The 25,847-nt window shown below is 39.9% G+C and overlaps 1 protein-coding gene across 1 annotated transcript in view; it reads left to right on the top strand.

The window, feature by feature from the left end:
* The first annotated feature begins 1,928 nt into the window (after positions 1–1,928).
* LOC117306780 (ATP-binding cassette sub-family C member 8-like) overlaps positions 1,929–25,847 on the top strand; it is a 50,154-nt gene continuing 26,235 nt past the window's right edge. Inside the window, exons 1-13 of the mRNA XM_033791285.1 lie at positions 1,929–2,083; positions 2,224–2,242; positions 7,128–7,764; positions 9,280–9,516; positions 10,300–10,485; positions 11,521–11,670; positions 13,333–13,488; positions 14,162–14,296; positions 15,556–15,718; positions 16,412–16,452; positions 16,960–17,181; positions 24,794–24,931; positions 25,479–25,554. Of these exons, the coding sequence (XP_033647176.1) occupies positions 7,147–7,764; positions 9,280–9,516; positions 10,300–10,485; positions 11,521–11,670; positions 13,333–13,488; positions 14,162–14,296; positions 15,556–15,718; positions 16,412–16,452; positions 16,960–17,181; positions 24,794–24,931; positions 25,479–25,554 (2,122 nt within the window). The 5' untranslated portion in view covers positions 1,929–2,083; positions 2,224–2,242; positions 7,128–7,146. The remainder of the gene's footprint in view (positions 2,084–2,223; positions 2,243–7,127; positions 7,765–9,279; positions 9,517–10,299; positions 10,486–11,520; positions 11,671–13,332; positions 13,489–14,161; positions 14,297–15,555; positions 15,719–16,411; positions 16,453–16,959; positions 17,182–24,793; positions 24,932–25,478; positions 25,555–25,847) is intronic.

Below are 25,847 nucleotides of genomic sequence, written 5' to 3'. Positions count from 1 at the left end.
GGGGTTTTTATGACAAAGATATCTCTCGTTTTGTTTGTGTGTTTGTGTGTTTGCGAGTATTGCATGTTAAGTCTTCATAAAAATTATTTTCTAACGTATATTGTAGCCTCTACTTGACAAGCGTTGCTTTCTAGAGACCCCCTTCCACATCTATATATGATTGGTTAAGTTATTTATTGTTCAGATTAAAACTATGACTAAATGTAACTTTCTCATGCTTTATTTTTTATATTGATGCATTGTCATGATTTTGCGGAAAATAGAGTTAAGTAAGGGGATTCAAACCCACAACCTTTGCCACTCTTGAGTAGATGTCTTAACACTTAAAGACACTGGACACTATTGGTAATTGTCAAAGACCAGTCTTCTTACCTGGTGTACCTCAACATATGCATAAAATCATTTGTTAGTAACAAACCTGTGAAAATTTCAACTCAATGGTCGTCGGAATTGCGAGATAACTGTGAAAGAGAAAACACCCTTGTCACATGAAGTTGTGTGCTTTCAGATGCTTGATTTCGAGACCTCAAATTCTAAATCTGAATTCTCAAAATCACATTCATGGAAAATTACTTCTTTCTTGAAAACTCATACGTCACTTCAGAGGGAGCCGGTTCTCACAATGTTTTATACTATCAACCTCTCCCCATTAATCGTTACCAAGTGAGGTTTTATGCAAATAATTGTTTTGAGTAATTACCAATAGTGTCCACTGCCTTTAACCACTGTGATTCCCTGATAGGTAGAGGCGGTTTGAATCCTTTTATAATATGGGTGAGTAAAAAAAAGCGAACATTGGTTGGGAGCTTTATTTTAAGAACAAGAAAAACCTTGAAAAAATAATGTCCATTTCTAAAAAATGTCGTGGATTAATCTTTACAACGATGAAAGAATGGGGGGATGATTGATAAAGGCGTTCCAGGGATGCTTCTTTTAATCGAAAGGCATAAAAACATTTCTATCCAACTACATTTGGATCATGTTTCATCTTAAAGAGGGCATGTGACAATGTCTTTCTTCTCACTTTTCTTTTTTAAGTGGCCCTCAAAAGGGCTGTTTGGTTTTGTTCCTATCTATGGCCGTCTTAAATTTTTACTTCCAACCTCGTTTTGTTTTGCAGTTTTTATACTGCTAAAAATCATTTATTTTCATAATTTTGTTTTATATTTAGCTATTTTGCTTGATTCTGCAAAGTAATAGTAATTAAAAAAATAAAATATGAAACAGCAGTCAAGTGATGCACTTGCCAACTCCAAAATGGTTAAGACCTAATTAATGAACATAATTGTATTCAAGGTAGTTTGGAATGACCAGGGAAACCAAGTGAACAAACTGCCTCATTTATTATTCCACACCGATTTCTAGGCTAAATATTCTAGGTATGAACATTAAATATTACCACTGTCATTTGCTTCTAAATAGAATCAATGAGCCTAAAACAGTACAACTAAATCAAGGGGGAAATAAAACATTGCAAAAATTGTTCGTTCAATGTTCTTTGAAATAGGCAATTTCGAATCCCATCATCTGCATTTTCCTTTTGGAAACATCAACAAGTACCGACACAGTACTACCATGTAAAAAAATCACATTGATGTTTTACCCTATACTAAAAGTGAATATTCGTTATCCCCGATGCAACTAAAATTTAACATCTATTAAATTTCAACATTATACTCTAAAGGTCTATCGTGTTTATGGCATTTTTTAAATAAAGAGGAATTGTAGGCTCAACTATTGGACAATTTTCTCACACATACATTTTCGATCATAAAAATATAGATGGTACAAAGTTAAGTGCACCCGCCCTCCCAAATCGGATAAAAGTAGTGTGCACGGACGGCCGGTCAGTCGAGAGTTTGTAATGGTCGGTCGGAGGGGGGCGCCCTGTACGACTAGCGCACATTGTAAAATATTGTAAACAGAAAGCAGTTCCCAGATTTGTTTTGTATCGACTTTCACACTGGCTGAGCTCTCTCCTCTTAGAACAAACAACTTGTCAGCTGCGTGACTGTGCAGTTTTTGGAACTTAAACTGCACTGGAATTCCGGTTCGACATCCATGAGGTGCAGTGGTGGTGCATGTGTGGGAAAAGTTTCCGTATGGCGCCACCACTTTTTCATTCGATATGAAATAATATAAGATCTAATTTACCTCAATGAGATATCCCGTTTTGTAAAAATGAGTGAAAAAGTGGTGGCGCCATACGGAAAGTTATCCCATGTGTGTGTTACGTAAGTTGGTGAGTTTGAAGCTAAATTCCATCTATTTCTAAACTCGACGTGGGTTTACTCTACTCCTACTCCTAGAACTATTTCGGTTATAGATATAGATAAAGAGAAAGATATAGATATAGATATATATATATAGATATAGATATAAACGTTTATTCTGTCTTTACAAGAAATTTGAAAAAGCAACTACTTGATGGATATTCATAGATTCTGCATTGCCTAGGTTATGTTATCGGAAAAGTTTCCGTATGGCGCCACCACTTTTTCATTCGAAATGAAATAAAATATAGTATCTAATTACCTCAATGAGATATTCCTTTTTCTAAAAATGAGTGAAAAAGTGGTGGCGCCATACGGAAAGTTATCCATGTTATCTTTCAACACACCTTACATTAGCCGTTGTTGTGTTTGTCTGTCAAGTCTATTGTCTGTACAATATGTGCTGGTGCTGTTCTTTTTGTGTTCGTCTGTCCATAGGTTAAGGAACAAAAGCCACGGCTTCACCTGAACCTAATTGTTGTCCAACCGCTTATTACATATAAAATTGTTGTTAATCTATTATTTATATTGCGTATACATTGTAATAGCCTACTTTATCATAAACATGTTATTGTGTAACTGAATGTAATGTTAATCTATGTATTGTAAGATGAATGGACAACGATGAAATAAATGTTAATTAATAATAATAAATTAATAATTCAATGTTGCAAATAGTGTATAATACAGAGTAATATGGACAAAATAAAAGTAAATATAAAATATATTAAAAGATGAAGCAATAAACAAAAGGCAACATCTAGGTCCGGGAAGAAGCACAGCTTTTGTTCCCCAGCCTATGAACAGACAAACCAAAAAAACAGACAGACATTAAAAATACAGGACAAAACTAACAGGACAAAATTGACAGGTGTAAGACAGAAAATAAAGCCGTTACAATTTCTACATACAAAAATAACATCAGAATCTTAGTATTCATTAAGAAAACGAGTTTTAAGTTTTTTGGTAAAAGTTGAGAGAGTACGCAATGAAACCAAACATTACTGGTCTGAAATGGGGGAAAAAGGATTGTTATGAAGTGTGAGTGCATCATTCTGTTTTCCCCCATTTCATACCAGCCATGTTTGGTTTCAGGAGATAAGAAACCCATACTGTTTTTATTTTCTCTTTTTGTTTTCATTTTCAATTCAAATATTTTAATTTTCCCCCCATATTGGCATGCCATAGAATCCCAAAAAGCAACCACAACACATAATCGATCTAGTAGAATTAAACTTAATCTTCCAGACGATAATTTTTCTTTTGAACTTCCGAGGTTGGATGTTGTTTGTTTGACTCATTTAATTGGTGGCATAATAATGCACTAGTGATTTCTAACAAAATTCATCATTTTATAAGCGTTTGAGCATAACCTACGACAGTAAACTTTAATCTCAGCATGATTAAGCCTGATGAAAATACAGACAATGATTAAACAACAGAGCTTCTGTCACAGGTGAAGCTTGCACAGTCTCACGGTAAATGGGAATCAAAGTTGGGGTCATAAATATTACTGTCAAAAACATGGTCCAAAAATACTTACTAAACTAGCATCAAGTGCTCTTATAGATGTTTGCCAAACCACTTGCCTTCTTACCTTGAACTATTTATTGGGCTAATTATCAACCAAAAAATTGATGTTTCTCTATCACAATCAGAAGATTACAATATTTTTCAGATCAGATCCGAGTATCAAACACTCAGTCACACTAAAAAAAAGTCACTGGTATGTAACTGGTTGGATTTTCCTTCCTCCCTGGTCAAACCATGGTCAAGTAAGGACGAGAAGGAGCTCGAACGACCTGCAAAACCTCAGAGTAACAAAAGAATACTCTGACAATGCCCCTGTCTGACCAGTGGAAAAAGATAGGAGACCTCCAGCTGGACGGCCGATTAACGAGTAGGATTAAATCTCTTTGTACAGAACGTGTGGTGCCGCCATTCTGCGCTCTTGCCTGCGTGTAAAGTTGAATCATTGGAGACAAGAATTGTGAATATACACGTTTTCATTTACCGTTTGTGGTGTTTCACGGAAACATGGCATATTTTTACATTTTTTGTGACTTTCCGGTCACTAGCGGTGGTTCAAAATTTGAGTATTAGCACATGAGGGTGGTTGGTATTCAATTGTGTTTTTCGATTTGGTGAGCACAAGTGTACACAATTTTGATCAGGTCTCAAAAAAGCTGTTTTCTGTATTATATCCATACGACATACGACACCATAGTTGAGTGAAGAACCAAGTGCGCATGCGCAAACTCACATACGCCAGGTCGCCCGTTGTCTGGGAAGGTATGTGGGTGATTACGAGGTGTCGTTAAACGGTTGCGGTACCACGGGTTCGACTTTTGAAGTCCCTTCGTTCGAGCTCCTTCTCTTCCTTCCTCCATGGTCAAACTGTGTAGTGTAGCAGATCTATTCCACCTTGTGACCTTGTTTGGCTGTTGTGTGACTTTCTCTTTTAAAACACCAAGCATGCATAATGACTAAATGACTGAATGGATCCCCTTGTACTGCCTGATTTGATTTCAAGGCTTTTGGTACTTTTTTGTAATACAAAACACAAATGTCCACAGATTGACACTAAACTTACACAGTACTGGAATTATCATTGTACATGCTATTTTAATTGTTGTCTCCTGAGGCAAAAACTATTTTCAGGACAAAACTTGGTTTACTGATTTCTCAAATACTACAGCTATCCAGCACCTTAGCAAGTACATAATTGTGTGAATATATTTTAAGGGAAGCTTTCTACCATCATTATCTTCAAACCGTTTAAGTTTTTATGTACTTCTGTGGGCATTGTGTTTTGTGTCCTACATGAATAGTAATTATTGCCTTTTTCTGCTGTATAAAATAGTACATTTCTGCCTTCTCTCTCTGTTTGTTTATAAGCCAGTATCATAGGAATCAAAGGCCCCCAGTAGGCCACAGTTTTTAGGTTTGCTTTGTTTTGTCGGCATGTGTTGCTGGCTCTATTGTATGTTCCCATGTCATTTTGATTATTGTCTTGCTCTGTATTGTATGATTGTCTTTTAAGCAACTTAGTAATAAAAGTACCCAAAACCTTTAAAGGCACTGGACACTATTGGTAATTACTCAAAATAATTGTTTTTGTTAGTGTAATACTTACTTGGTAACCGCAAAGGAGAGCTGTTGATAGTATAAAACATTGTGAGAAATGGCTCCCAGGTTACTTCAGAGGGACTCCCTCTGAAGTAACATAGTTTTTGAGAAAGGGATAACTTCTCACTCAAATAATAATTCAGCTAAATCTGTTTATTGGGCATCTGAAAGCACACAAAGTATTGCAACAAGAGTGTTTTTGTATTTGGTTTGCGGTAACACCATGTGTGTATCTACTTGCCAGGTAGAGTTTGTTCTTAAAGTACTGTCTTGCTTTATTCTACTGCCGCGGAGTAGATAATCTGAGAAGAACTGTCCTGCTTTTTAACTATTACCAGGGCGGATGGTATAGAAAATAGACTGGACTACTTCTGTAGCTTAAATAGAATCGTATTTAACTGTACTGTCGCAGAGTCAGTTCTGAATTGGTTTAAACGTTGTGACTAGCTTGCTCTAGTCATCGTCAGGAGCCCTGACAAAATAAGATAAATCTTCTTAGTGCTTGTTCTAACCATAGCAGTTCAAATGTTAAAACTGTGGGTATTTTGCTTTCTTATCTCATTTTCAATTCTGGTCTTGAGCTACAATGTATACTTGTAGAAGCCAAATCCAGCTTGGCACACTCAATGGTTTTTGTCACTATTCCCTAGAGAGTTTTGCTCTTATATAATTGTGACCTGTCAATATTGGTGTTAAAGCATGTCCAAAAGAAAGGCAGTGAAGTGTTTTTTAAAGGAGTGACCCTGCAGGCCTTGCTCTTAAACATAAACTTTTTGCATAGCCAATTGGGCCTGTAAAATGTGAATTTAGTGGGTGTCCCCCCCCCCCCGAAAGGTTAAATAGCCCAGATTTTAAACTCTGTTATTGTCATGCAGTTCTTTATCTTTTTCTGAGTGTTTTAGTGGTAGCGATCACAACCAGTTACAGATGTATAAATGGTAAAATTTGTAAATTCACAAAAGGAAAAATATGAGCGTTTTAAACAATGTAGGTTGCATTTTTTAGTAGCTCATGGGGCAAGTTTAGAAGGGTAGTTTTAGCTACACCAACCCATAGCAGTTTTTTTTCTTCTAGACATTGTTATATTATGTCAATGCCAGGCTATAGTGTCAAGGGGAGCCCTGCTTTGTACATGCCAGGGTCCGTATGGCAGGCAAGAAATGCTCATATTATGTGACAACATTTTGTGACATAATTTCCATGTTAAATCAAGAGCAAGAAAAATCTCAGCTGAACAAGTTTAGAAATGTGCTCCTCTTCATATATATGAAAAGTTTATACAAATAAAACAGTGCAATCTTTATAGCATCTTAGATTTTATGTTTCATCCAAAAGCAAAGTAAATGCAAAACAAGCAATCAAGACACATTTCATGAACAAAACTACACTTCAGGATCAACAAAAGTTGACTAAAAAACTGTAGCTTGAAAGTTTGTTGAATCAGTCGCATTAGGAGATATAGCCTTTGGTTGGCATCTACAGCTACATACATGTACAGCTACACAAGTTTTTCTAAGCATGTTGATATAAGGAAGCACTTAACTTCAATGCTGATGATGTGGAAGTCTAACTGTAGCCTCCACTTGTTATGATAACAATAGGCCTTTGCACATTTAACACAAAATAAATCAAGAAAATATCACGGACGATCCTCCAATCATTTGCAACTGATCAACACTGTTATACATGTAACTCTCAAAAAATCTGGTTCTTTTGCAAATACAGGTTGGTATTATAGCTGAAGATGGCCACGCCCACAATGGAGAAGTTCAACTGGTACTGTGGGGTGAACAGCACAGTCACCCTGGACAACTTCACTTGGGATCTAACCCACACCCTCTACAATACCTGCTTCACCGATCTCGTCTACACCGTGCCGCATCTTCTCTTCATCCTCCTCTCCATCTTGGTGTTGTTCATTAGCGGATGCTGCACGACGCTCCGGCATAAGAAATACGATCATCTCATACCATACCCTGGGCACTACCTCCGCTGGACTGTTTACATTCTACTGATGCTTCAAGGAGTGCTTGCGCTCGGGGAGAGCCTCCTGACCGTCTTGAATGAGCCTCAAGACGTCCCAACCAGACCACACCTTTACGTACCTGCTGTGCTAGCCCTCGCTGCATCTCTTCTCTCATTGATTTACTACCATCACGTGGAGGTCTGGAATAAGCCGACCATGTTGTGGCTCCTGCTGCTGTTCTGGACAACAGCGCTGGGATCAGAGATACTCAGGTTGTTGAATTATGATGAGGATGCTGACGTTGATTTCACGCTGATGAGAGCGCTGCTGAATGTCTCTGCCATTGCTCTCTATGGTGTCCTGTTGTTACTGGAGATAAATGCCATCAGGTGTAAGGTTGGTTCATCTTGAGGTTTGGGGGAGGGGGGACAATTTTTTTATATTGTCATTCAAAGTAAGGTAACCAAAGTTTCCTCTTAAAGGCACTGGACACTTTTGGTAAATACTCAACATACGTAATTGTTAGCATAAAAACTTACTAGTTAACCATCAATGGAGAGCTGTTGATAGTATAAAACATTGTGAGAAACGGCCCCCTGGGAAGTGATTTAGTTTTTGCAAAAGAAGTAATTTTCCACTGTAATATTTGAATTTGATTTTGAGCCCTCATAATTAGATTTTGAGGTCCCGAAATCAAGCATCTGAAAGCACAACTTTGTGTGACAAGGGAGTTTTTTTCTTCCATTATTATCTCGCAACTTTGACGACCAATTGAGTTCAAATTTTCACAGGTTTGTTATTTTGTGCATTTATGTTGAGATACACCAAGTGAGAAGACTGGTCATTGACAATTATCAAAGGTGTCCAGTGTAACTTCACACCAAATTGTTTTGACTAGGATAACATTGGTATGACTGACCCTTTGATTTATAAACACTTGTTGTTTGCCCCAACTGACCTACTTCTGAATCCTTCACTTTGACCACAATTGCCAATTGTTTTGTTCCGCCCTTCCCAGGTTAATGTGACTGAACTTGTGACCCCATCTTGGACTAAGTGAAATAGTTGCCTCAGTAATGTACATGCAAACTGTAGCTGTGTATAGTACATGCAATCTGTATGTCTCTAGAGTCTGTTGACATGACCAACACTCAAACACACGCACTACAAAAGCCTGCTGGTATTAGTTGCAGAAGGGTTTTGCAAGTTATCAGGGGTGGTCATGTTAGCGCAGTGGTATAATTTCTTGCCTTCCCTCTCTGGGATTCTGGTTCGAGTCCCACCAGGGCACCATTTGGATTTGGTTTTCAGTCAGTCCCACCTGTTGGAGGGGTTTTCCCTGGAAAATTTTTCTAGGGTTTTCCTCCCACATCTAAAACTACATTCCTCATCTTCTCTCCGTTGGGTTCTTGTCTAGATACAGTGATTAACTTCGCTTTTCTGAGCGTCCTTGGTTTCACTACCAGAATTTATGACTTGTCTCCCAAAATGACTACAAAACTGGCTACAATATGATGACAATAACAAAACAAAACCCCACCCACCTTTTACCTGCTGATAAAACATAGGATACAAACCGCCTCTAGCTACCGGACAATCTCGGTAGTCTAGTTGGTAGAAGACACTGATCTAGAATTGCACGGGTCGTGGGTTCGAATCCCACCCAAGTTATATGACTGTAATATTTGTTTCATATGTCTTGGGAAAGTACTGAGTATACACTGCTACCACACATCGTTGTAAGGGGAAAGTACTGAGTATACACTGCTAACACACATCGTTGTAAGGGGAAAGTACTGAGTATACACTGCTAACACACATCGTTGTAAGGGTAAAAAATTAGCAAACCCCACCTCCATCCCACCCCTTCCACCAGATTAACCTTTTTTTAAATATCCATTATTGACTAAGGTTTTGAAATGCTGTGCACAAGAGGAGCCGTTTCCAGAAGATCTGAAGCGTCCCGACATGTACTTCATGCAGGGCTACTGTAACTTCATCTCCATGTTCACTTATTCCTGGCTCAGATGGGTCTTTGTCAAGGGATACAAGAAGAGCTTAGAGTTTGATGACCTTGGAACTCTGACGGAGGTTCATACTGCCAAGTATCACAGGGACCGCTTCAACAGAGCTTTTAAGATGGAGCAGGTAAAAGAAAAACCCTCTGAATTATGCACTGATGACCCCTTGCACACTTGTCACACACAGCGACTGTGCCACACACAGCGACTGTGCCACACACAGCGACTGTGCCACACACAGCGACTGTGCCACACACAGCGACTGTGCCACACACAGCGACTGTGTCACACACGGCGACTGTGCCACACACGGCGACTGTGCCACACACAGCGACTGTGCCACACACAGCGACTGTGCCACACACAGCGACTGTGCCACGCTCACCATTTTGGTGGTCAATAGGTTTATATGTAAACGCCGCGTCGCCTAGCGCACTTTACTGAATAACGCACAGTAACATTGACCACCAAAATGGCACATCAGAGAATTTGCTGATGATGACGTCAGGTGAATTAGGTCAATACATGTAGCACTACCACACTTTTCACACTATCTTTTATTCCAGTGGAACACAGCCCTGAACACGTCCCAGAATTTTGTTTTACCCAGGCACACTTTCACATTGTGCATGTTGTGTCCAAAATTTTGACTGCACAAATGGCCGACCATGTTAGTTTGCATTGGAAAGGAAAACTCTGCAATTTCGAGGCATATTTGTGTGGGTCATTATATTCTACTTATAAAACATCTATTTCTAACCAATATGCATTTTATAGCAAACGGTTTCAAACACTTTTCAAAGACCAACTTCAAGGCAAGTTTTCGTCAGTGGAGACCGCTAAAAGGCTAAAAGTGGAACTACGTCACAGGGTACCAATCAACAAATATTGTTTGTTTCTATTTGTCAAGAAACGAGCCGAGGCTAACAATACATCCATCAGTCTACTGCGTATTTATACACGCGCGTACGCTAGGGAGATGGTACCGGGATTCCTGTGTATGCTGCTTGGCAACACTGTCATGTTTGCCCCTCCGTTTATTGTAGCGGCCATTATCAACTATGTCACTAGGCTGAGTGATGCACAGGCATTTGTTGTGAGTATAATAATAATAATAATTGCAAACAAATAGTTAATGGCCTGACGTTTGGACCCTAGCAGAGTCTTTCTCAAAGGCTTTGAGAAAGACTCTGCTATGGTCCAAACGTCAGGCCATTAACTATTTTTTGGCAATTATACCATCGGTCCATTTGGTTGGTCAGTTGTTTGCAACAGCTAATTCTATTTTCTTAATAATAATTATAATGTCTAGTTTTTATTATAGCGATTTATCTACAAGCGTCTCAAAGCGTTTATCCTAAGTGTGAAGTTTGATAGGTCGGGAACCAATCACATGCCGTGCAACAGATACGCATGTACCATGGCTGCACAGCAGGGCGGGTAGCATGATTGATGTTAACCGGTGTGGTACATCAACTTGACCGTTCCCACCGTTGGTAGGTTTCCACCGCTTGGCAAGAAACGGGCACAGGTTCAAGGGCACAGTGAAGAATGGTTTCTTGTTTGAACAACTGTATTACTGTTCATCTGCTTATTAAACTTTGCATACTCGTCATAATAAATTTTTGACGATGACAACAGAACTTTGAGAAGAGGAATAATCATGTTATAATTTTAAAGCTGGGCCGGTCAAGACCGGTGCCAACCATGATAGTGGCTACATTGTTGATCAGTTGTCACAATAATGACATCAATAAAAAAATTAAAAAAAGGCCCACATTTGCTGCAGACTATCCTAATAGACCATTACAAAAATGATCTATGGTGTTAACTTTAATACATTTTGACTTTATTGCAACGCAACTCACACTTTGTGGCGACATACAATGACTGATGTGCCGACCGCCAGTCACTGCACATCGCCACAAAGGACTGCAAATACACACAGCCCCTATCTTTGTGCGCTGGTGACTGCGGTTTATATGCCGGGCGGTTTATACGCATACACCTAAATATTTTTGTCTATATTTTGGGGAAGGGCGGTTTATACGCCGGGCAGTTTGTAATTCGTAAATTACGGTATATGGGTAAAAACCAAAATGAGTATGATTTTTTTCCTCTTCGTCATTAGACGAAGTACGTGCCTGCTACAGACTTCTTCAGCAATGGCTTTGTGTTGGTAGTGCTGCTGTTCCTAGTGTTGGCAACCAGGGGAATAGCTCTTCATGGGAACTACCACCTGGTCATCCAAGCATCTGTGCATGTCCAGAGTGCATTGCAGGTAAGCAGCACAAACCCAGTTATAATAATAAAAAATAAATTAATAGCCATTACAAGTCTCAAAGCGCTTCCAACATTATTACCTCGGGTCACTGGGCCATTTGATTAATTCCTAAAGGCACTGGACACATTTGTATTTTTCAAAGACCAGTCTTCTCACTTGGTGTATCCCAACATATATATGCATAAAATAACAAATCTGTGAAAATTTGGACTCCATTGGTCATTGAAGTTGCAAGAAAATGATGAAAGAAAAAACACCCATGTTGTACAAAATAGTGTGCTTTCAGATAGGAATAAAAGGCTTCTGGCCAGAAGTTTTTATTTATTTTAGTGAGAAATTACCTCTTTCTCAAAAACTATGTTACTTCAGAGGGAGTTGTTTCTCACAATGTTTTATACTATGAACAGCTCTATGATGCTCGTTACCAAGTAAGGTTTTATGCTAATATATATTTAGAGTAATTACCAAACGTGTACAGTGCCTTTAAACAGTCTCAGCTCCCTGGGGAGTATACAGCCTGTGTAACACATATGCGCTACTAAGCTAAGTCAGCTGGAGCCATCTCTGCCATCTCATTCCCTGGGTGGAGAGAAGCAATTGTAGTTAAGTGTCTTGCTCAGGGACACCAATGTCATGACCAGGATTTGAACCACACTCCGCTGAACAGAAACACAAGAGCTTTTAGTTTGGTGCTCTTATCCACTCAGCTATGACCCCCTACAGTTATCAGTGGCCTGTCGTGGCTGAGCGGTCTAGGTCATCAGACCCAAGCTCTGGAAGTGGCAGCAGCAGAGTATGGGTTGAAATCCCAATCTTGACATTTGTGTCCTTGAGCAAGGCTTTTTATCATAATTGCTTCCTAAAATGTTGGGATTGTTTTGCATTCTGCCGTACCAGCCGGGCTCCTAGTGGATGATACCATGCGTATATGTACATCCTTACGGACTGTGAATGGTATACCCTGTTTTCAACCCCAGGAGTAGGTGGAAACCCCAGGAGTAGGTGGAAACCCCAGGAGTAGGTGGTTGCCCCTTGGTGACAGTTGATTTGGGTTAGTAGCCCAAGTTAGTTTAGTGTAGCCCTCACCCTAAAGTGGCCGACCGTGGCCTCGTGATGTTACATGTAGGCGATCTCTCTCTCAAAAAAAATATATTATATAAAACCGTAGGGCTGATCTCAAGAGCTGAGATTTATTTTACCTGTCTTTTAGTCTTAATTTCTATAGCAAAGTGAGATGTCACAATACAAATCTTTGAGAACTATTTAAGTTATTTACCTGTTCATGTGAGTTGTGTTGTCATTTAGCCTTCGAGAAAGTCTCTGCTAGGGTCGAAACGTCAGGCCATTAACTATTTTTTGCAACTATTTAAGAACTCACTCCGCGGTAGTGCAGTTAATAACAGTCCTTTAAACCAAAGTAGTAGTCCCAGCTGATTTTCTATTCCTTCGCCCAGGTAGTAGTTAAAAAGCTGACAGTTCTTTTTGAGAAGTCTCTCGAACAATCCAATTAATCTACTCATTGGTAGTAGAATATATATAGCATGAGTTCTCTAAAGACAGACTCTATTTTGTAAGTAGATACACATATGTTGTTTCCGCAAACCAAATATATATTACTACAAATCTTGTTGTTGTAATGAATCTCTTGTTTGTTTATAGGCGGCTGTTTATGACAAGTCACTGCGTCTGTCCAGCTACACCATGACTGGGGGCGCCATGACACAGGGTCAGATCACCAATCATATGTCAGTGGATGCTATAAACGTCTTAGATGCATTCCAGATGATTTGTTACGCATTAATCGTACCCTACCAAGTATGTATGGCTTCAATATAGTATCCACTTTTCTGCAGGGGACCTTATAAGAATAAGTAATGAATGTTGCACACTGAGTAGTCAGGACCATGTTCTATTATTCCCCTTTTTAAAGAATCCACATGTGGGGACCCAGTTTAACAAAGAAAAAGGTTGCAGGGACCTTTGTTTCATTTTGTAAAAGACCCCACAACTCTGGATATACCAAGCCATGGTACCGATTGAGGACTGAAAACCCCATCCACTGGAATCAAGTCTGAGGCCAAGATTCGAATCAGGGTCCTCGAGGGTGAAAGGCAGCCACAAAACCACTGAGCCAACCTTGAGCAAGTGCGATGGTTAATTATAAAAGGTCAACTATTTTTACTCAAACCCAGGCTTGTTGACCATTGATTGACTACTGCGGTCAACCATTTTGAATTAGCCTCATGACCATGGTTTCATCTGTGGGGCTGATAGCCTGTTCCATGCTAACATTTGTAAAGTGTAGAAGGGAACTGGCAGAAGGCAGAAGGCAACAGAAGTGTTTAATAATGTACTGATGCTTGACTAGACTTCCAAACTATTATTCCGAGTGAGCACATCACTGTACATTGCTATGTCAGTGGTAAATCACTCAAACTTGCTACTAGATGCCACCCTGACATAACTATATTGTATCTTTTCTTCTCAGTGCGTGGGCTACTTAATCATCTTGTACTATCAGCTAGGCGTCTCTGCCTTGATTGGTTTCTGCATGGTCTTAGTAATAGTTCCAATGCAGTCTGTCATTGCAAAGAAGGCTGGTGTGTTCCAGAAACAAGCTTTGGTAAGTACATAGAGCTATATATATTGATTAGACCGCATAAACCCCGTTATACACGCACCAAGGTTTTGAAGCCGTGTGGGCACATCCATGTTTATGAACAGTGTACAAACCAATACAAAAGCTTGAAATTTTGTACGGCAATTGTACGGCTATTTGCATGATAGTGCGTTTGTTCTTTTCTATGTGTTATTGAACCAAAAAATGTAGCAAATGTGAACGCACAATCTGCTGTTGAGCATACAAACTGCGAGTGTCATGTGTGTTATGGTTAAAAGGCATGTATGCTTTTTTAGTACATCAATCAAGTCGAAGTTACAGTTTTTGTAGCGCGTTTTTGTTTAACTACATTGTTGCTTATAAATGATAACATACTGTATGTGCAAATACAGAGATGCAACTTTTCTGATAGAATTTGGACTTTGTTTACCCCCATAATCTGGCTTTCCTGATTTGTGTCCTAATTTTGCGGTACCCACTTTACATTTGGATGGTTTGTTTGCTTGGGTCACAATCATGGATACACTTTTTGTTACAAATACACCAAATGAACAACACAAATATGGAGTGACTCTTTGCAGTAAACTCAAGCACTTTTTATTAATGATTGACACAGCAATAGACCTAATGCACATGACGTCATTTCAGTTGGGCACCCTCACCTAGAGGTCAAAAGGAGGTTGTTCATTGGCCAATACTGTGCGCCGTGTGTCTTGATTGTTTCATCGCTGTTTTTCTTCTAAGATGGCGGCTGGATGACGTCAATGCACAAGGTCTATTGTTTTAACAAGGTCTATTGCTTCAAGGTCTAAGGTCTATTGTTTTATACATCAATCAATTAAAATTGATGTATAAATAACATTGAGATAACTGCTACATCAGTGGTTTTCAAACTGTTGTTCATAAAATACACACCAAAGAAATGTGTGCCCATGAATGTGGCTATGCACGTATACATGTAAATTTGCCAAACTGTTCTACACTGGCTTAGGGTGACATTTTTCCTAGCCGAAACAACTACAGGAGTAGACAAGCAGAGAATTCCAGTTAAAATGTGGAGACAACATCAGTTCTTTTCAGAACCCACACTCCTCCAAAAACAGTATTCTACATTGTTATTCCCACAAGTTTTGTTTCTCTTATGGTCTACATTAAGCAAAGCTTTAAATACCTAATTTCTAGAATGACTTCCCACTGTCATGCAACGTTTGGAATCTCACACTAGCAGTTAACGAGAATTATTTGTTGAAACCACTGAACAGGAAAGATCTGATGAGCGACTGAAGCGAACCAATGAGCTCCTTCAAGGTATCAAGTTGATCAAGCTGTACGGATGGGAAGACATGTTCTATGACGCCATCAGTAAAGTACGCACCCGGGAGATCATCGCACTGGCCAAGCAAATGGGAACAAATGTGTTTCTTGGTAAGCAGCACCCACCAGCCCCCCCCCCCCACATTGTGGGGTGCACCAAGGAAAAAATCCTTAATAGGAATGCACAATCTAAGAAAAGTTTCTGACAGTACCACTTTTCAGATTAAAGATTTGGGCATAAGAGCTGCTTGAAACTGGTCAAAATGCTTTATACTATCGAAAGCTGCTGTAGGCTTCTAACCCAAAGTTAATTTGAAGAGTGATTACCAAGTGTATTGGTTTCCTTGAGGTTCTTTATCTACATTTAGTTTATCTTAAAGGCAGTGGAAACTATTGATAACTACTCGAAATAGTTATTAGCATAAAACCTTTCTTGATTACGAGTAATGGGGGAGAGGTTGATAGTATAAAACATTGTGAGAAATAGCTCTCTCTGAAGTGACAGAGTTTTCGAGAAAGAAGTAATTTTCCACCAATTTGATTTTGAAGCCTCAGATTTAGACTTTGAGGTCTCTAAACCAAGCATCTGAAAGCACACAACTTTGTTTGACCATGATGCGACAAGGGTGTTTTTTTTTTTATTTTATGCATATGTTGAGACACACCAACTGTGAAGGCTAGTCTTTGACAATTACCAATAGTGTCCACTGTCTTTAACCACCACTGTAAGGTAGTTATATATATAGTAACAAGTTTGATTACTTATTTTAATTTGATTCGATGTTGATCTTTCTATTTCTACAGTTACACTTTCAACTGCCTGTCCGATCCTTCTGACTTTAGTGGTAAGTGAAACTTAATCTCAATTCCCCATCTGGAATTGTATTCTAATTTGGACTAGTTTATTATTGTATATTTGGTCTGCACTAAACACCATGTGTATATCTACTTGCCAGGTTGAGTTTGTTTTGTTACAGAACTGTCTTGCTATATATTCTTCTATCGCTGAGTCGATTTTTCAGATTTTTCGAGAGACTTCTCAGTTAAGAAAAGAACATCCTGCTTTCCTGGGAAGAAGAAAGAAAATCATCTGGGACTACTACTTTAGCTTATAGGATCGTTTTAACTGCACTACCTGTGAGTGCGTTCTTTCTACCTTCCGCCAAGGTAGTAGTTTAAAAGCAGGACAGTTCTTTTCAGAACTGAGAAGTCTCACCAAAAATCTGAAAAATCTACTCCAACTTGACTTTAAACCTCTTTTTTCCCAGTTTTATTCTCTCGCATCTCTTTGTGATTCTACTTGTGGTTTGACTATTTGTTTTGTCGTCATGGCAACCATTTTGTTTTAACAGTCTTACAGTTTGTACACCAAACTGACCGGTCTCCCTCTGACCCCAGCCGTGGCCTTCTCCTCCCTAGCAGCCTTCAATCAGCTACTCCTGCCCATCTTTATTTTGCCCTTTGTGCTGATGACCACCATTAATGGAGTGGTCAGTACCCGACGGCTCAAGGTGTTCTTAGCGGCCCCTGAAATAGAGGACATTATAGACAATCAGCCTACGATCAAGAATGAGGTAAAAAAATGCCTCTTTAAAATAAAATGACATAATTTGTTTTTGTTTCCAAAACAGTTGCTGGCAGTGTAAGCACTTAGCGTAATCCACCACATACATAAAATGAGAAACCTGTAGAAGTTTTAGGTTGATAGACTTTCTGGGTCACAAGAAAATTGTGCGAAAAAAACCGATTACACATTTTGCATGACAGCTTGCAAAAATAAAAATGAATAAAACGCTCATATGAGCGATAAACTCCAAACACAAAATTTGTTTATTTATTTCTCATAAAATATGCCGTTTCAGACAGAAATGTTTCAAGGGATATTTTCTACTATCAGCATCATTAGACTGTGTAAGTTTTATGTAAATCTGTGATCTTCACAGTTTTTGTTTTTTACCAATTCTGTAACAATCCTTTAAGCTTAAATGGGGTCGTCGGTTTAAGGCCCCTTTTGATAATGCAGGAAGATTAGGAATACACAATCTGAGGGACCTTACTGTCAATAATGCTTCTTGGGGATCAAAACTGATTAGGAATACACAATCTGAGGGACCTTACTGTCAATAATGCTTCTTGGGGATCAAAACTGATTAGGAATACACAATCTGAGGGACCTTACTGTCAATAATGCTTCTTGGGGATCAAAACTGATTAGGAATACACAATCTGAGGGACCTTACTGTCAATAATGCTTCTTGGGAATCAAAACTGATTAGGAATACACAATCTGAGAGACCTTACTGTCAATAATGCTTCTTGGGGATCAAAACTGATTAGGAATACACCATCTGAGGGACCTTACTGTCAATAATGCTTCTTGGGGATCAAAACTGATTAGGAATACACAATCTGAGGGACCTTACTGTCAATAATGCTTCTTGGGAATCAAAACTGATTAGGAATACACAATCTGAGAGACCTTACTGTCAATAATGCTTCTTGGGGATCAAAACTGATTAGGAATACACCATCTGAGGGACCTTACTGTCAATAATGCTTCTTGGGGATCAAAACTGATTAGGAATACACAATCTGTGAGACCTTACTGTCAATGCTTCTTGGGGATCAAAACTGATTAGGAATACACAATCTGAGGGACCTTACTGTCAATAATGCTTCTTGGGGATCAAAACTGATTAGGAATACACAATCTGAGGGACCTTACTGTCAATAATGCTTCTTGGGGATCAAAACTGATTAGGAATACACAATCTGAGGGACCTTACTGTCAATAATGCTTCTTGGATATCAAAACTGATTAGGAATACACAATCTGAGAGACCTTACTGTCAATAATGCTTCTTGGGGATCAAAACTGATTAGGAATACACAATCTGTGAGACCTTACTGTCAATAATGCTTCTTGGGAATCAAAACTGATTAGGAATACACAATCTGAGAGACCTTACTGTCAATAATGCTTCTTGGGGATCAAAACTGATTAGGAATACACAATCTGAGAGACCTTACTGTCAATAATGCTTCTTGGGGATCAAAACTGATTAGGAATACACAATCTGAGAGACCTTACTGTCAATAATGCTTCTTTGGGATCAAAACTGATTAGGAATACACAATCTGAGAGACCTTACTGTCAATAATGCTTCTTGGGAATCAAAACTGATTAGGAATACACAATCTGAGAGACCTTACTGTCAATAATGCTTCTTGGGGATCAAAACTGATTAGGAATACACAATCTGAGAGACCTTACTGTCAATAATGCTTCTTGGGAATCAAAACTGATTAGGAATACACAATCTGAGGGGCCTTACTGTCAATAATGCTTCTTGGGCATCAAAACTGATTTATATTTTTCCATAACCACATTACTTCAAAGTGAAATGATTTTCAAAATGCTGAAAGCATGGTTCATACTTCCTGCGAATGTGAATGCGATGCAAATGTTCACGTCACAAATTTGCATCGTATAGTTCGCAGCAGTTGAGCTGTTGCAATTATCGCAGCGAAAATAGAGTGGTGACTGTAACGATAGTTAGTCTAGCGCCCTCTATCGATCAGGCTGAGATAGGGCACTTGCTTAATGGCCGCTAAATAAATACAACCCAGATCATTGTAAACAGAGAATAATCTGTCTTATATCATCGTCATCCTTACAAGTACCACTAGCTTTTTACATGGTGTCAGAAAGGTAACGACCTGCTCTCCCGCTCTACACGTGAGATTCGCCATTTTGAACATTGTATCGACGAACTTCTACGTGACTTTCTCAACATCGATTCCGCTCGTTTGCATCGTTCATCCTCACGGGAAACCTCCTCACACGGTGCGCCCGCACTCACGTCGCGAAAGGACTGTATGATGACTGTACATTGTTTCGGACGGAATGGTTGCAACATACATGTAAGCTTTATGAACGGTACTTCGAACTGAATGGACACTATTTCACAGGTTCTCTGCAATTTTATTAGGTATAGATCTGAGGTTAGCACTTTTAAACAATTTGAGAGATAATATTGTGCTCGATAGCGTGACCATTTTCATTTGTCATTTTCGTCTAATTAGAATTTAGACTAGCTACTCGTCATCTTTATAGCTTAGTTATATCTGTAGCTTATCTGTAGTTACTATCATGAATACTACGGTGTTAACTCCCACATACATACCACTGCCACCTCCATTGCAGGTGACAGGTGATCTCAAAGCCAACTGGAAAAAATTCAGGCAATTGTGGGACAGCTATGAAATTATAACCAATATCGTAGACAAACCGGACAGATTCCGGGTGGCAACATTTATTACTGCTGTTGGCAGAGATGCCCTTGACATTCACAACAATCTCCCATACCAATCAGAGGAGGACAAACAAAAATTGGAATCAATTTTGAAGCTCTGGGAAGAGCATTGCGCAGGCAAAAGTAATATAATCTATGAAAGATACCAGTTTAATAACTGTGTTCAACAAGTCGATGAGCGATTTGACACTTATTTGATTAGAATGAGGGAGTTGGCATCAACATGTGATTTTGGGAGTCTTTCAGAAGATTTCCTTAGAGATAGAATTGTTTGTGGTATAACTGACAATACACTACGTAAACGATTACTACAAGAATCGAACCTCAAATTTGATAAATGTGTAATCTTATGTAAAGCAGCAGAGGCTACAGTAGTACACATGAAAGCCATGAATTTGACAATGACCGATGAGTCTGATGAAGTGAAATTTGTAAAACAGAAACAAAGATACACTCAGAACTGCAGATATTGTGGTAAAAAACATGAGTTGGTAAAAACGCAATGCCCTGCGTATGGCAAGTCATGCACAATTTGTGGAAAACAGAATCATTTTTCTCAAATGTGCAGGCAAGGTGCTTCAAGTGACAATAAGGTGCATAAAAAAGCACACAGATATAGAACGGAAAGGAAGACAAGAGTTCATGCACTAGATGATGAAGATACGGAAGAATTTGAGTCTGATTCTGATTTTGAGGTTATGACTGTAGATGTGATAGGAAAAATAGACACTCTAGAAGGGAATGTAAACAAAAGGTACCCAAATAAGATCATGGCCACATTTCTAATTAATGGTCAAATGACTAAGATGCAAGTTGATTGTGGTGCAACATGCAATGTGCTACCTCAGAAGTATTTACCTATAGATGCAAAGGTTGATAAGTCAAAGAAGACACTGTCACTATATAACAATCAAGCAACCATTCCCGTCATTGGAACTTCAACTGTGCTACTCGCGAATCCTAAAAACAAGCGAGAATACAAAGTGGCCTTTGTGATAATTGATGGCCAAAGCACTCCACTGCTTGGATCGCGTACCCCGCAACGGTTGAACTTGATAAGCGTACAACATCACAACATCGCGATGATCGACGAACAACGCACGCTTCAAACTCCAATCGCAGAGAAACCAATGAGCACAAAGAACGACGTCAAAAATGCGTATCCGGATGTGTTCCGAGGACTTGGCCAGATGCCAGGTACTGTACATCTTGAACTTGACGAATCGGCAACGCCCACTGTTATGCCACCACGGCGTGTGCCAGTCGCATTGAAAGATAAACTTAAAAATGAACTTGATCGCATGGAGGAGCGACAAATCATCATCAAGGTTATCGAACCTACTGACTGGGTATCAAGTTTGGTAACTGTCACAAAACCAAACGGGAAGTTGCGAGTCTGCATTGACCCCAAGCCTCTCAACAATGCTCTGAAACGGGGGCATTACCCACTACCAGTGATTGACGACATCTTGCCACAGATGTCAGGTGTGAAAGTTTTCACTAAAGCAGACTGTAAGGAGGGTTTTCTACAATGCGAACTTGATACAGAGTCCTCCTACCTAACCACCTTCCAGACACCATGGGGGCGATATCTCTACAAACGAATGCCTTTTGGCATCAGTCCAGCCCCTGAAATCTTTCAACAAAAACTGGACCACAATCTAGAGGGTCTGGTTGGCGTCTATGAAATAGCAGACGACATCTTGATCACTGGACGCGGTGATACAATTGCCAATCGCGATCATGATAGAAACATGCATCAACTCCTACAACGATGCAGAGAGCGACACATCAAACTGAACTTTGATAAGCTCGAGTACAAGAGTTCGGAAGTGACATATATCGGACATGTACTGTCTAGTGACGGACTAAAGGCGGACCCAAATAAAGTAGCAGCCATAAAGGACATGCCAAAACCTGAAGATGTCGCAGGAGTACAACGTTTCGTTGGAATGACAAAATATCTTGCGAAATTCCTGCCACACCTATCAGATATTAGTGAGCCTCTACGCAAGCTCACTCACAAAGACATTGCCTGGAACTGGACTGAGGAACATGACAAGACGTTCTCAGCCATCAAACAAATCGTATCTGAATCCCCTGTTCTCCGGTACTTCGATCCGACACTTCCTACTGAAGGTCAAGGAGACGCATCGTGTAAGGGCTTAGGATTTGCTCTACTGCATGAGGGTCAACCAATCACATACGCGAGCCGCGCACTGACCTCAGCCGAGACACGCTACTCGCAAATCGAAAAAGAGCTGCTTGCTCTTGTGTTCGGAATGGAGCGTAACCACCAATATGTCTATGGACGCAGAGTTACACTCTGGACCGACCACAAACCGTTGGTTACTATCGTACTCAAGCCACTCAATGCAGCGCCCAAAAGGCTGCAACGACTTCTCATCCGCTTGAACCAGTATGATGTGGAAATCAAGTACAAACCAGGACCACAAATGTACTTGGCGGACACATTGTCTCGCGCATACTTGCCACAAACAGACAGATCGCCCACGGAAAACGCGGTCGAAAGTATCAACATGACAGAGTTCTTACCAGTCTCAAAGAAACGACTGACCGAAATCCAACAAGCAACAGCAAGTGACTCGACACTACAACTAGTCATACAGCAAATCACAGCAGGGTGGCCAGAAACAATGCATGACTGCCCACCTGAAACACACGCGTACTTCAATGTTCGCGATGAACTGACAACACAGGACGGCATAGTCTTCAAAGGCTACCGCTGCGTCATACCCAAGACACTAAGAGCAGACATGCGCCAACGTCTTCATGCTACTCACACTGGTGTTCAGAGCACTCTCAGGCGGGCCAGAGAATGTGTGTATTGGCCGGGAATGAACAGTGACCTGAATGACTTTGTTTCCAAATGTGAAACTTGCAACATGTACCAATCCAGTCAGCCTAAAGAGCCATTGATCAGCCACGACCTACCTCAAAGACCCTGGGAAAAATTGGCTGTGACATATTCACACTGGGAAAACACGACTACTTATGCACGGTTGACTATTTCTCCGACTATTTTGAGGTTGACCCACTACCCGGTAGCAAAGATGGCACGGCCATCATAAAAAAACTGCAAAAACACTTCTCCAACCATGGCATACCAAACACCCTGCAGACAGATAATGGACCTCCCTTCAACTCGCGACAGTTCGAGAACTTTACCAAGCAATATGAATTTGACCACACGACCAGTTCCCCCGAATACCCGCGAAGCAACGAAAAAGTTGAGAACGCTGTCAAGCTTGCCAAGCGTCTGATCAAAAGGACCCAACACACCCACGGTGACTTCTACTTAAACCTACTCAACTGGCGAAACACACCCACCGAGGGACTCGATAGCTCACCTGCGCAACGATTCCTTGGCCGACGCACTAAGACCGACATCCCAGTAGCCAGCGAACTGCTCAAACCAAAAATCATACAGGATGTTGCCTACAAGAAAACCCAGAAACAGGCCAAGCAGTCACACTACTACAATAGAAATGTCAAGCCACTGCCTCCTCTGTGTGAAGGAGAGACGGTGCGGTTCAAACAAAAACGTGAAAGTAAAGTGTGGCAGAAAGCGCAAATCCAGAAACAAGTTTGCATCCGGTCATATCAGATCATTACCGAGGATGGTCGTGAGTATCGTCGCAACAGACAACATCTGAGCAAGAGTAAAGAATCATTCATCAACATTCCGCAAACTGTATCAATCCCTGCACAAGACCTACAACCTACTCCACAACACAGCGCTGCTGAGACAGTGTTGCAACGAAACGATCCGCCACAACAAAACACTTCACAGGCCCATGCTAACAACGACCGCGCAGTTAGTTCTCCGCCTAACCCCAAAACAACCACCTTGAGAAGAAGCAACAGAATCCGTGAAACCCCAAAATACCTCGAACATTACGTAACAAAATAAGAACTCATGGACAATGGACTTGTGAAACAAAAACACAGTGCAAGAATTGTTATTGTTTATCAAAACAATGGTTTATTGTTGTAGTTCAAGTTTAACCTCAGTACAAGGTTATTGTTATTGTTATTGTTTTATAATGGTTGTTTATCGTTGTAGTTCTAGTTAAATGTTAAGTTTATAAACAAAGGTTCTTTTATGAAAGGAAGGGTGTAACGATAGTTAGTCTAGCGCCCTCTATCGATCAGGCTGAGATAGGGCACTTGCTTAATGGCCGCTAAATAAATACAACCCAGATCATTGTAAACAGAGAATAATCCGTCTTATATCATCGTCATCCTTACAAGTACCACTAGCTTTTACAGTGACGTCAAATTCCCATGGCATTTGCTCTATACTTTCAAATGCTGCTGTACCTCTTACCATGTAAGTTTGTATTGCCATTAGTTTTAAAGGCACTGGACACTTTTGTTAATTACTCAAAATGATTAATAGCATAAAACCCTAATTGGTAACGAGTAATGGGGAGAGGTTGGTAGTATACAATATTGCGAGAAACGGCTCCCTCTGAAATGGAGTACGTTTCGAGAAAGAAATAATTTTCCATGAACTTGATTTCGAGACCTCAGATTTAGTACTTAAGGTCTCGAAATCAAGCATCTGAAAGCACACAACTTCATGTGACAATGGTGTTTTTCTTTCATTATTGTCTTGCAACTGCAATGACCGATTGAGCACAAATTTGCACAGGTTTGTTATTTTATGCATTTGTTGAGATGCACCAAGTGAGAAGACTGGTCTTTGACAGTTACCATAGTGTCCAGTGTCTGTAAGAGATATCACCTTTTACTTCAGTCTTCAGTGGGTTGCTCCTTCTTGCAGCCTTGAAGGCTAAACTAGGAGGTTGGTGACCTTTACCTTCCCTTTAATGTATTTATTAAGGTTGAAGTTCGCCAGCCACGACACAAGGTGTACATCAATAAGAAACCTGAAGATAGAAGGAGGTTACTGTCCAACCAAGATCATGTTGATATCACTGCCACACCACCATCAAGACTGCCAGCCGATGTGGCTTGCCAGGTCAGTTTTCTTTCATTATTCATTAGACACTGCCCTAGAATTGCAAAGGTCAAGGGTATGAATCCCGCTCGAGTAATTTTTTATGCCCTTGACTTTTTTTCACAGAACTCGGGTAAGTACTGAGTATACATTGCTAACTAATTGGTGTAAGAGTAAAACCCAAATAAATATTCTTTATCCTGATGCAAATTTTTCATCTTTTAAATTGGTGCAGTACCCGCTGCTAAAACATAGAATTCGAACTGCCTCTAGCTACTGGGCAATCTCCTTGGTCTAGTTGTTATGAAAGTGCTCTTACATAAAACAAAATTGTCATTTAAACATTTTCATTTATTTTGTTGACAGAGTTTTAGCAGAGATATTCACAAAAATAGGGTGACTACCAACAGCGGGCTACATGTAGATGGCTCAGTTAATAGAGTGTTGGCATGCTAATCCAAAGATCTCACATTCAAGTCCTGCTCTTGTCAATTTATCTTTGTTCTTTCCTCCATTACTTTTAGCCGTGTTACTTATTCCACTACCAATTTTGATTACAATTATTTAGATAAACGGAAGTTTCTCCTGGAATGAAACAGCGAGTGCACCAACACTTCCAAACATTCAGCTAGACATTCCAGCAGGTAAGAATGTAAAATGGGACAGGTTTTCAGCAGGCATGGTATTTTGATTTCATATTCACTTCCTTATGAAGCTTGCTTACTTGCTAGATCGTGTCCTCGAATCACAATGGTTCTCGATGTCTTTTTGTTCCAAATTATCGACTAGAAATTTGCTGATTCCACACCCAGGTCCATTTTAAATATGTCAGCTGAGGCCTCGAATTCAAGGCATCTGAAAGCACACAACTTGTGTGACAAGGGTGTTTTTTCTTCCATTATTCTCTCGCAACTTCGACGACAAATTGAGTCAAAAT

Source organism: Asterias rubens, chromosome 2, assembly GCF_902459465.1.
Source record: "Asterias rubens chromosome 2, eAstRub1.3, whole genome shotgun sequence".
Lineage (NCBI taxonomy): Eukaryota > Metazoa > Echinodermata > Asteroidea > Forcipulatida > Asteriidae > Asterias > Asterias rubens.
This window is presented reverse-complemented; position numbering and strand designations above follow the sequence as displayed.